Source organism: Canis lupus, chromosome 7 (genome assembly GCF_011100685.1).
Source record: "Canis lupus familiaris isolate Mischka breed German Shepherd chromosome 7, alternate assembly UU_Cfam_GSD_1.0, whole genome shotgun sequence".
NCBI lineage: Eukaryota > Metazoa > Chordata > Mammalia > Carnivora > Canidae > Canis > Canis lupus.
This window is the reverse complement of record NC_049228.1, coordinates 17,229,083-17,242,013: the sequence shown is the minus strand read 5'-3', so window position 1 is coordinate 17,242,013 and position 12,931 is coordinate 17,229,083. Positions and strand designations below refer to the sequence as shown.

The 12,931-nt window shown below is 40.3% G+C and overlaps 2 protein-coding genes across 2 annotated transcripts in view; one reads left to right on the top strand and one right to left on the bottom strand.

Moving 5' to 3' along the window:
* Positions 1–3,528, bottom strand: part of TSEN15 (tRNA splicing endonuclease subunit 15) — a 31,111-nt gene extending 27,583 nt beyond the window's left edge. Inside the window, exons 1-3 of the mRNA XM_038542284.1 lie at positions 3,397–3,528; positions 524–605; positions 112–247 (exon numbers count right to left, since the gene is read on the bottom strand). Of these exons, the coding sequence (XP_038398212.1) occupies positions 112–247; positions 524–605; positions 3,397–3,522 (344 nt within the window). The 5' untranslated portion in view covers positions 3,523–3,528. The remainder of the gene's footprint in view (positions 1–111; positions 248–523; positions 606–3,396) is intronic.
* COLGALT2 (collagen beta(1-O)galactosyltransferase 2) overlaps positions 3,009–12,931 on the top strand; it is a 115,597-nt gene continuing 105,674 nt past the window's right edge. The window contains exon 1 of the mRNA XM_038542283.1: positions 3,009–3,140. The gene's annotated coding sequence lies outside the window, so the exon portion shown is untranslated. The remainder of the gene's footprint in view (positions 3,141–12,931) is intronic.

The following is a 12,931-nucleotide window of genomic DNA, read 5'->3' as shown; positions in this document are numbered from 1 at the left end:
AAGCTATGATCCCTGTACCTTACATTCCTTTAAAAATATATTACTACCTCAAATTTAATGGTTCCTAGTAGAAAGGAACTAACCTGTTAAAGACCAAAATCACCTGCCCACCTGTTATGGCTGAGGGAAGCACTGATGGATGTAGGCACCACAGTCTGTAATCCTTCTCCTTCTATCTCAGTACCGACAAGGCAGATGAGCTGAAGATCTGGTAATCCAACACAATTTACTTCATGCCAACTTTTACCTGAAAGGGCATCATTGAATGGATAATGTTTATCAAAGATAAAAGATAAAATTCTAAATTTCTACCTAATATTCCGCTGAACAAACATCACCCATAATGTTATCTTGTCTTTACTCTTCCAGTATTTTGTTATCCAATAAAATTCCCAATGTAAATGAATGAATAAGTTACAAAACTGACAAAATTAATAGCAAATGCATAAATGCCATATCCCAACCCAACTCCCCATTTCCCCACCATAGCCCCAATAGCAAAACAATAAAACAAATAACTTACTCTCCATGAGGTCCAGGTAAACCAAGAATGCTATATAAACTTGGCTGGCATCTCCTATATCTAATTCCATCATTTCTAAATACTGGAAATCAAAAGGTAATTGTCAGAGAAGAATCTCTTAATATTTTCTTTCACTCAATCAACAACGATTCACTAAATATATATATATATATATATATATATATATAATATAAAGTAGAAGACTCTCTTCCAGGTATAATGTGAGTTAGAAGGCCTGATCTCTGTCTCTAAAAAACTTGTGTTTTTTTTTTAAAAGATTTTATTTATTTTATTTATTTACTCATGAGAGGGATCCCTGGGTGGCGCAGCGGTTTAGCGCCTGCCTTTGGCCCAGGGCACGATCCTGGAGACCCGGGATCGAATCCCACATCGGGCTCCCGGTGCATGGAGCCTGCTTCTCCCTCTGCCTGTGTCTCTGCCTCTCTCTCCTCTCTCTCTCTCTCTCTCTGTGACTATCATAAAAAAATAAAAATTAAAAAAAAAAAGATTTTATTTACTCATGAGAGACACAGAGAGAGACAGAGAGAGAGAGGCAGACACAGGCAGAAGGAGAAGCAGGCTCCATGCAGGGAGCCCAACATGGGACTCGATCCCGGGACTCCAGGATCCTGCCCTGGGCCTAAGGCAGGCACTAAACCGCTGAGCCACCCAGGGATCACCCCAAACTTGTGACTGTTAAGGTAAACACATGCACACTTCACAACTGTTGGGCAATTAACAACCCATGATGGTTAAGTGATTAAAAACCAGTGTGTGAAATAAAAAACAAAAACAAAAAAACATGACATAAGAAATCAGAGGAGCTCTACTGGGATAGCTTGGTTGGTGAATGTTTCATGGCAGAAGTGGACACAGATTGGGCCCTGAAGGGCAGATATGATTTGAGTGAATAGAGAAGACAGGGTAACGGTGTGGGAGTAGAGGTGGGTGTAGGCCACACATACTCAGGGCCTAGAGAATAGTCTATCTGCCAGGAGCACAGACACTTCTTAACAGGGTTTCTGTGCTAGCACATTAGTGAGAGCCACCATTTCCGTGTACTCTGTTTGCCTTTGAAGAAAGTCAGCTAAAATATCCCTCCTGGCTTCTGTCTGATTTGTGCTTGGGTCAGCACTGGAGAACATTCTTCAGTGGACTCCCACTGCAAGGGAAGCCTGAGGTTTCCCAGCTATCCAGCGACTCAGTGGGTAAGCAGGCCTAATGCAGACTTAGTGGGTAAGCAGGCCTAATGCAGAGGTGAGGCATCAGCAGACCTGCATGGGTGCAGACCTGCAGTCATCCTCTCCAGCTTCATTGTAAGTATGTACAGGGCAGGAGAACAGGGGTATTGCTAGTTGTCTTCCTCACATCTCAAATGTGTTTTAAAATAACACTGAAAAGGTAACTGGAGACCAGGTTACAAGGTCTTGACACCCAAGCTAAAAGCCTGAATTTTACCCGTAAAGAAACACTGAGGATTTCTAAGCATAATAGAACGAAATTAATGTTGCATACTATATACACTATTTCTTACATATATTACATAGAGCTTAGTACGTCAAGTGCTTTACAAATATTAACTGATTTAATCCTGTAACAACCCTCTCCGGTAAGAACTATTATTATCCCCATTTTACAGATGAGAAAACTGAGAAACAATGAGATTTTAAAACTCCACACACACACACGCACCCAAAAAATCACAAAGCTAGTGACCTAACAGGGTTTCCAACTCAAGCAGTGTATTCAAAGTCTCGGGCAGAACTACTGGGTTCATGCTTCTTAAACGTGTTACGGTTCTTCTTTTTTATGGCACCGAAAAACGTATCCATGTTTGTTTTCCTTCACCTTGATGGGGGGAATAAGGGGTTAGAGGAGGAGAATAAAATCAAGAAAGAGAACCTTGAAAAGGGATTGACTCTTTTCAGACTTACACCTTCGGAAATTTCCTTTTGACTTTTTTTTTTTTTAAAGATTTTATTTATTCATGATAGACATAGAGAGAGAGCGAGAGAGGCAGAGACACAGGAGGAGGGAGAAGCATGGAGCATGCAGGGAGCCCGACGCGGGACTCGATCCCAGGTCTCTAGGATCACGCCCTGGGCTGAAGGGGGCGCTAAGCCGCCGAGCCACGCGGGCTGCCCTTGACTTGTTTTTAGATAATGGTCTATGAACTACTGCTTGCTCCCCGGCAGAGGACTCCCTTCGTACTCAAGGAACCCGACCAGTCTGAGATTTCCTACAAAAGCCCCGTCTCCATTCACTGGCCCGTTACTGGTCCAGGGCAGCAACTGGCCAAGCAGAAGCGAGCAAGGATCTATCTCCTTTGCTCCTTTACAAAACAGAACAAAAAAGTCAAACCAAGCCAGACCCCACACCCTTAATGCTGAGCAGCCCCGCTTTGGGGAAGAACCCATTGCAACGTCACAGGGAGGAGGGCGCCTCAGCGCGCCCGGGGCTCCGAGCGAAGTGCGCACGCGCCGGCGCCCACGCCTCGGCCCGCGTTCCCTGCGCACGGCCCCACGGCGCTTCTGCTGCGGGCGCGGTGCCTGCTGGGTTCCCGCGAGGACTGAAGGAGGCCGACCCAGGGGCGCCCCGCGCGGCAGAACCCAGACAGGTGGAGGCGCACGAGGGGGCGCTGCCTCGGGAGGGGGCCGCCGGAGTCCCGCTCGGGAAAGGCTTGGCTGGGAGGGGGCGGGGTACGCGGCTGCCCCAACGAAGCGTCCGGCTCGTTTAAACAAACGTGACACCGCCGGCGGCTGGCGGACCGCGCGCGCGTCCCGGGCTCTGATGTTCGCGCGCAAACCGCGGGGAGGCGGCCCTCCCCCCCCCCCCCCCCCGGGAAGGCGCCCCGCTCCTCCCGCGCCTCTGACCTTTGGGTGGGTGCCCATCCAGGCGTCCTCGGGGGCCCAGGAGGGGGCGCCACCGCCGCCGCCGCCGCCGCCCGGGCCCAGCCCGCTGCAGCCGGGGGTGGGCTCCGAGCCGCCGCGCTCCTCCATGCCGGGCCGGGCCGCGCGCCGCTGGTGCACCACGCCCCGCGCCCGGCCGGCAGCAGGGGCGCGCGCGTCTGCGTTCCGCCCTCCCCCCGGCGCGCGGAGGGTGCGGAGACTCGGAGCGGAGAGAGAGGAGCTCCTCCCTCTGGCGATCGCAGCGGGAGCCCGGGCGGACGGCGCGCTGCAGCTCCGCGTGCGTGTACTCAAACCTGGGCAGGTGCCAGGGGCAGAGAAAGTTCAGGGGGCCCCCCAGCCCAGGAGCCCTTCTTCCTCTCTCCATGCGTGCTGTTTGCAGCCCTGTGGGGGCAAGTGGGAAGGGCCGTAGCCTTGGCTGCAGGGCTCCAGTTGCTGGTGACCCAGAGAGCCTCACTCAGGTGTGCGGTCGTGGAAGTTTTCAGGTGTGGAGGTCGCTGAGGTCTCTAGAGGGGAGTGGAAAGACGAAAGCCCAGACTGCCTAGAACCAGGTTTTTAGGCCCGACCTGCCTTTGAGGATTAGAGGAGGGAGAGAAAACACGACTTGTTGAAGGAGAGCGCAGAACTTTAGGATGCCATCGTGAGCATGTGACCTGGAAGCCAGGGACGAACAGTTGCAGATACGCAGAGGAGGACACGGTAGGCATGTATGCAATAGAATCCGGAACCTCTCCAACTTCCCATTCATAAAATCCCAGGTATGATTCAAAGTTCCTGACATGGGCAGCCCGGGTGGCTCAGCAGTTTAGCGCCGCCTGCAGCCCAGGGTGTGATCCTGGGGACTCGGATCGAGTCCCACGTCAATGCTCTCTGCATGGAGCCTGCTTCTCCCTCTGTCTGTATCTCTGCCTCTTTCTCTCTCTGTGTCTCTCATGAATAAATAAATAAAATCTAAAAAAAAAAAAAAAATCCCTGACATATGAAAGTCATGAAACTGGGTCACATTTTTTTTCGTCTGCCTCTGAGATGAATCACATGTTGAAACTGACAGATAAAGCTTTTAAACTGTTATAACTCTCTTCAATAACGTAAAACAAAACGTGTTTTCAGTAAACGAAAATCTCAGAAGAGACCAAAATCTCCTAAGAGAGAAAAGAAGAGAGAGCCAAATGGAAAGTCTGAAAATGAAATTTTCAGAAATAAAAAAACTTCACTGGGTGGACTTAACGGCCAACTGGAAATTACAGAGGAAAAATTAAAGTGAACTTGAAGGTCATCATTCAAGAAATCATCCAAGATAAATAACAAACAAAAATCATGTTAAAAAATGAACAGAACCCAGACCTGCTGCATGACATCAAACAATCCAGCATATATGTAAATGGAATACCCGAAGGAGAAAAGAAAGACAATGAGGCAGAAAAAAAAATGGAGAAATTAAAAATTGCCCCAAATTTGATGAAATAAATTTGCAGGTACAGAATGCTACATGAATAACAAAATAAACATGGTGAAGGCCACACTGGAGTCAACCTGCTAAAAGCCACATGAAAAGCTTGAAATGCATCAGAGAGCGAGAGAGAGAGGGAGAGGAAGCATGGGAGGGAGAAAGAAAGAAGAAAAGAAAAAAAAGAAAGCAGTGCCTTCCGTACAGGGAAAAGTGCATCTATTCCTGGTGTGAGGGAAAACCACACGTGAAGACTGGTAAATTGTCCCAGAATGTATTTCATTTGAATGAAGCTATTAAACTTTATTTCTACAAAGCAGCTGCTCACCCCCCCCCCAGAAGCAAATGACACTGAAATTAGTATGCTCCCTGAAGCATTGAACAGTGACACTAATTCAAGTAATTAGAAGAAAATAAATCTGACTCCTAAAGATCCCAAACAGTTCTGATGATGTAGTTATAGAAGCATTAACAACGTTTTCTTCCCAATATAAGTAGAGGGGAGATTTTATAAATCAGTAAGGAGATCCAGTGGAATTAGGTACCATGTGAACAAGGCTGGCACATCTTCAGAGGAAGATGTTCAGCTTAAGTTTAAGGAAAAAAAGAGGGTCAAGGAATCCAAAAGGATGCAGAAAGAACCATAGACTGGAAAAGCGGCCAGAAATGTAAGATGCAAACCATCATGAGCATGTGACCCAGAAGCCAAGGCTGAAGAGTTGCATATAGGCAGAGAAGGACATGATAAGCATTTACACAATAAAATCCAGAACCTCTTCAAATTATCATTCACTAAATCCAAGATATGATTCAAAATTCCTGACATATGAAAGTCATGAAAATGGGTCACATTTTTTTCCTCCTGACTCTGAGATGAATCACATGTTGAAACTGACAGATAAATCTTTTAATCTATTATAATTCTCCTCAACAAAGTAAAACAAAACAGGGCAGCCCTGGTGGCGCAGAGGTTTAGCACCGCCTACAGCCCGGGGTGTGATCCTGGGGACCCGGGATCAGGTCCCAGGTCAGGCTCCCTGAATGAAGCCTGCTTCTCCCTCTGCCTGTGTCTCTGCCTCTTCTCTCTCTCTCTCTCTCTCTCTCTGTGTGTGTGTCTCTATGAATAAATAAATAAGTAAAAAAAATCTTTAAAAAAATTATAAGAATGCTTTAAAAAAAAAGTAAAACAAAACATGTTTTCAGGAAATGAAAATCTCAGGAGACAAATAAAATCTCCATAAGGGAAAGAGAAAAAAGAGCCAAATGGAAATTCTGAAAATTAAAATTTCAGAAATAAAAAACTTCACTGGATGGATTTAAGAAAAAAATGGAAATTACAGAAGACTTTTAACGTCATCGTCGAGTACAAAGAATTGAAGACTGGAATGGGTTGTATCTTAGCTTCCATGTTAAAAAAATGAAAATATAAATAATTCTTGGTGATATGGAATGGCTAAGACAGAAAACAAAGGATTTTGAGAAAACTTAAAGTATAGAATCAAAATGAGTTACTTTGGCCATCTAGAATGAAATCCACCAGAGAACTGGTTAGAGTTTCAGCTTCTCACAGACTGAAGAATTTCTCCTTTTATAAATGCTCCAATAGTTCACTATTAAGTGAAATTAAGTGGTTAGAAGAAAAGCTAGGGAAGTAACAACAAAAACAATTCTCCTTGAGTAGAGTGGATGTAATCAAATTCAATGTAATCTGGCACTTGCTCTACTGATTTCCCATTTTGATATCCAAGCCAGACCATTTTATTCCTACAAAAAAAAAAAAAATCTTCTCCTTCTCCTTCTTCTTGCATGACACAGTCATACAAATATGGACAGAAATGATGTGTCCAGGCAGAGACATTTTAATTCAACTAGAGTCTGAAGAGAAAAATTAAACTTTGAATTCTGATGTGAGTTTTTAGCGTTTAAAAAGAAAAAGCTTTTTACACAGTATTATTAGGACAATGATTTCAAGCTGAGAAATGGAGGCTAGCATTCTATATCAGCTTTTAATACATTGGTTGAAAGAATGCTCATACATATTTTGTTCCTTCTTTTATACATAAAGCATACAATTTCCCATTCTTTGTATTTCAAGAATTTGTGAGGTGTTTATACCTTTAGTAAAATATTCAGAATGTTATATTTTGCCATTCATGTGAATGAGCATATATGAGGGACCTCTATTATATAGAAAAGAATGTAAAGTGATCCAAAATATTATCTCCAATTTCTCATAAATTTAAGAGTACAATCTAAACCCCTCACTTACAAAATCAAGATGTAGTACATTTGTTTTTTTTTTTTTTTTAGTACATTTGTTTTTTAAATACTGTTTCCATTTGGAACAAAAACTACAACAAATATAAGGTATGAAGGATAAAGAGGAGCAACACTTTATAGATTATAAATGTTATTGAAGATTGTTAGAGAAGACCTAAATATATGGACAGACATAGTATGCTTCTGGAGAGAAAGATTCAGTATTGTACATGTGGTAGTTTCCCCCATATTGATCTATAAATTCTAACAACTCTAGTCACAGTGCCAATGGGGATTTCCCTAATATCTGATAAGCAGATTCTGAAATGTAGGCATAAAAGAACCAATAATAACTAAGACCCTTCTGATGAACAAGCAGAGGACATTTATTATAAAGGTCTATAATTAAGAGTATATGACATCGATGCAGATACATGATAGATAAACCAATGGAACTAAATACAGAGTCATACAAATATGGACAGAAATGATGTTGTAGATGTGGAGAGGAGTTGAAGCAATTATATATATATTAAGAATATACATTCACACACATGTAAATTGGATTCCTAATTGCGCTATAAACAAAATCAGTTTCAGGTGACTTAAAGGCTTAAAGTTAAATCCAAATAAGTAAAGATTCTAGGAGAAAAATGTAAAAGAATTTTTATGACCCCAAGATAGAAAAGGATTTCCTAAGTAAAACACAAAAAATACCATCAATATGAAAAAAGTTTGCTATGTTTGACGACATTTCAATTAAGAATTTCTGACACCGGGATCCCTCAGTGGCGCAGCGGTTTAGCGCCTGCCTTTGGCCCAGGGCGCGATCCTGGAGACCCGGGATCGAATCCCACGTCTGGCTCCCGGTGCATGGAGCCTGCTTCTCCCTCTGCCTATGTCTCTGCCTCTCTCTCTCTCTTTCTCTCTCTCTCTCTGTGACTATCATAAATAAATAAAAATTTAAAAAAAGGAATTTCTGACACAAAGATAGTGTGGAAAAAAAGCCATAGACTTGGAGAAGGCATCTGTGACACATAATTGGAAGAAAGAATTCATATCCAGAATATATAAAGAACTCCTAAAAATCAATTAAGAAATGAAACAAAGCACTCTATAGGAAAAAATGGAAATAAATAAGAAAAGGACATAAATGGCTAACAAACATTAATTGGTACTCAACCACCTTGGTAGAAGGAGAAAATCTAAATTGAGACAAGAAGGTACCATAAAATCTCCTCCTCCTCCTCCTCCTCCTCCTTCTTCTTCTTTTAAAGATTTTATATACTTATTTGACAGAGGGAGAGAGAGAGCACAAGCAGGGGAGTGGCAGGCAGAGGGAGAAACAGGCTGCCTGTTCAGCTGTGGAGCTCTGTCCCAGGACCCTGGTATCATGACCTGTGCTGAAGGTGGAGGCTTAGCCAACTGAGCCACCCAGGCACTCCTAGAGTAGTGTATTTCAAATAGAAGGCTATGATCCTTAGAGATTGTGAAATAAATTGAGTGACTGGAGTCCATTTTTAAAAATGAATTATTTAAAATAGAAGAGAAAGTATCAGTGAGCATTGCATATGGTAGGAATAACTGTTACTAAGTGTTGCTTTATGAACATTTTGTTTCAGGTACATATTTGTACTATACCATGGTATCACTTGCATTTCTCACTGAAGGTTATAGTAAAAAAAATTATCTTCTCTGGACCAGGAAATATGTACAAGAATATTCATGGGAGTATTGGTTGGAATAGAAAAAACTAAGACAACTCAAATATCTTTAAACAATAGAATAGATACATCTATCATTATATAATCGTATAGCTTATTACTAAGTGAGAATAATGAACAATAACTTCATCAACAACTTGGATTAAGCTAAAAAAACCTAATGTACAGTCAAAAATATTAGTTACAGAATAATATAAAAATTTGATTTACATAAAATTCAAATACAAGTTGTACATAGATGTTCACAGAAGCATTACGATAGCCCCAAAGTAGAAACAACACAAATGTCCATTATTTGATGAATGTATAAATAAAATGTAGTTTACCCATGCAATGGAATATCATTCAGCAACAAAAAGGAATGAAGTACTGATATGCATGTTACAACATGGAAAGGCCTTGGAAACATAATGCTAAGGGATAGAAGATAGTCACAAAAGACCACATATTGTCTAATTCCATTTATATGAAATATCTAGAATAGGCAAATTTATAGACAGAATAGATTAGCTGTTCCCTAGGGCTAGGGTTAGATGTTCCTAGGAAATGGGGATGGACTGTTAAAAAAAATATGAGATTTCCTTTTGCGGTGATGAAAATGTTCACAAATTGATTATGGTGATGTTGCATAACTCTGTAAATTACACTAAAAGCCATTGGATTGCATACTTTAAGTTGGTAAATTGTATGGTATGTGGAAAAAAATTTCAAAGCTAGGCAATACTAAAACACATTAAGGAGGTATATTAGCCAGGGTTATCCAGAGGAACAGAACCTATAGGATGTGTGTGTGCATGGACAGACACACACACACACACACACACACACACACACACACACCGAGAGAGAGAGAGAGAGAGAGAGAGAGAGAGAGAGAGAGAGAGAGCTTGATATTCTTGACACTAAGGAGCTCATGTAATTGTGGGGACTGGCAAATCCATAATTTGTAGGGCAGGCTGGCAGGCTTGATACTCAGAGAGTAGTTGATGCTGAGTTCAAAGGCAGCCTGGAGGCTGAATTCTTTCTTTTTTAAGTGACCTCAGTCTTTTCTCTTAAGGACTTCAACTGATTGAATGAGATTACCTTATGAAAGGTAATCTGTTTTACTCAAAGTTTACTGATTTAATTGATCTTTAAAAATTTTTTTTCGGGCAGTCTGGGTGGCTCAGTGGTTTAGCGCTATCTTCAGCCCAGGGCATGATCCTGGGGACCCTGAGTCCCACATCCGGCTCCTTGCATGGAGCCTGCTTCTCCCTCTGCCTCTGTCTCTGCCTCTCTCTCCTGTGTCTCTTATGAATAAATAAATAAAATCTTTAAAAAATTTTATTTATTTATTTGGGAGATTTGTTTATTTTGTGAGAGCACGAGCAAGAGGAGGGGCAGAGGGAAAAGGAGAAACAGACTTGCTGATCAGGGAGCCCGATGCAGGGCTGGATCCCAGGACCCTGAGATCAAGACCCAAGTGAAAGACAGATACTTAACCGAGTGAGCCACCCTGGTACCCCTTACTGACTTAATTGTTAATCACATTCAAAAAAATACCTTGCAGCAACATCTAGATTGGTTTAATGTAATTACTGGGTACCTTAGCCTAGCCAAGTTGACACATAAAATTTACCATCCCTGGAGGTAAAATTCTAAATAAAATTAAGAGACTCATTAATATAAAGTTCAGTCTAGTGCTTGTCTCTAGGGAGCAGAGCAGAATATTTTGACAGTAAGGGATACCCAGAGGGTATCAAAGTTTATGATTCATGTTCTGTTTCTCAAGGTGGGTGCTGGGTATATGGACTTTCACTTTATTTATAGTATTTAAATATACAATATATTAAATGGATAATGTATATATTACATGTTTATTAAATATTTTATATTAAACTTTTTCTAAGAAGTAGAGTACAAGGGTAAGTGGGTACTTTCTGTATATAAAATATGTAAACAGCTGCATATATACAGTCTTAAGTAATACTTGGCTTTGTAAATGTGAAAATGTATCAAAAGCAATTCATGAGCAAAAAAAATCCCATCTCTGTCTCTAGATATGTATTCGCATTTGCTATCAATATGAGTATTGAATTTCACTGGAAGGAATGAGTATAAATCTACAATGAAAACACTGAAATTGAAAAATGCCATGTTAGAATTATCCCAGAATGTTTAATGGTGGTTGTGATGGCGTAATGGATTTGTGATAGTTTTTTTCTTTCTTTTTCCATTTTCAACATATATTTTATCCTATAGTAAAATAGGCTTCAATAAATCATTGAATTTGGAGCCATTGGAGTCCTTTAGAAGGACTAAATCCACTTTACATATTCATGTTAAAATATTTCTGTCAACATACTTAGCTTGTTTTATTTTATTTTATTTTTTTTAAAGTTTTTATTTATTTATGATAGTCACAGAGAGAGAGAGAGGCAGAGACACAGGCAGAGGGAGAAGCAGGCTCCATGCACCGGGAGCCTGATGTGGGACTCGATCCTGGGCCAAAGGCAGGCGCCAAACCGCTGCGCCACCCAGGGATCCCACTTAGCTTGTTTTAAATGTCCCTTCCTGTTTCCTTCCATCCCTCCCTCTAATCCTGCCTCCTTCTCTCCCCTTTCCCTTATTCCTTCCTTTCTTCCTCCCTTCCTTCTTTATTGCCCTGTCCAAAACATCCACTACAATATTGAGTGGAAGTACTGAGAAAGGACAGACTTTTCTTATTTTTTATCTTAGGAGGAAAACTTTCATTCTTTCACCATGAAGTATAATGTTAGGTGTAGGATTTTTGTATATGGTCTTTATCAGGTTAAGTTGCCTTTATTCCTACATGGCTGAGAAAGCATATTGGATTTTGTAAAATTCTTTTTCTGCACCCCTTGAGATGATCATATTTTCTTTCTTTCTTTCTTGTTTGTCAGTATGGAAAGTTGTGTTTATTGATTTTTAAAATGTTAAACCAATCTTGCATAACCCAGGTATGGCTCATGATGTGTTATCTTTTAAATAGTTAAAATTCATTTGCTAAATTCTATTTAGAAATTTTGTGTTTATGTTCATGAGGGATATGGGTATGTAGTTTACTTTTAATAAATGGTTTGGACATTGAGATGATGCTGGCCTCATATAATGAGGTAGAAAGTGTCTCCTTTTCTATTTTCCAGAAAACCTTATATAGAATTGGTAATATTTCTTCCTTAAATGTTTGGTAGAATTCATCACTAGAGCCATCTGAGCCTAGAGTTTTCTTTGTGGGCAGATTTTAACTACAGTTTAGTTTCTTTAATAGATAACAGAACTATTCACTTACCTAATTCTTTTTTTTTTTCTTACCTAATTTTTCTTAAACAAACTTTCATAGTTTGTCCTTCAAGGAATTTGTCTTTCATTTAGCTTATCACATGTATAGGCCTAAGATTGTTCATAATATTTTCATATCATTTCTTTAACACCTATAGATTCTTCAGTGATGCCATTTCACTACTGATTTGTGTCTTTTCTCTAATTTCCGTGATCAGTATGGGTTCAGGCTTATATATTTTATTACCTCCTCAAAGAACTAGCCTTTGTAATAATTGATTTTCTCTATTGTTTTTTCTGTTTTCTCTTTCATTGAATTTTGTTCTGATTTTTTTAATGGCCTTTGCTCTACTTACTTTAGACTTATTTTGCCTTCTTTTTCTAGTTTGTTTTTTGGTGGAAGTTGAGGTCATTAATTTCAGTCTTTCCCTTTTTTCATGTATAGGAATTTAATGTTATAAATTTACCTCTACATCGTTCTTTAAATATATTGTGTTTTCATTAGCTCAACAGATTTTCTTATTTCCCTTCTGATTTTTTTTTCTTAAACCCATAGGTTATTTACCTAGATATTTATATTTAAATATTTACCTAAATATTTACCTATTTACCTGTTATTTAGTTTCCAAATTTCAGGAGACTTTTTCAGAGATCTTTCTATTAACAATTTCTAAAGCGATTCTATTATGATCCAGTAGCATAGGTAAATGCTTCTTTTTACAGCCTTATTGAGATATAATTGACTGATTAATCATGTAAGTTTAAGACAAACAATATGATGATTTGATAT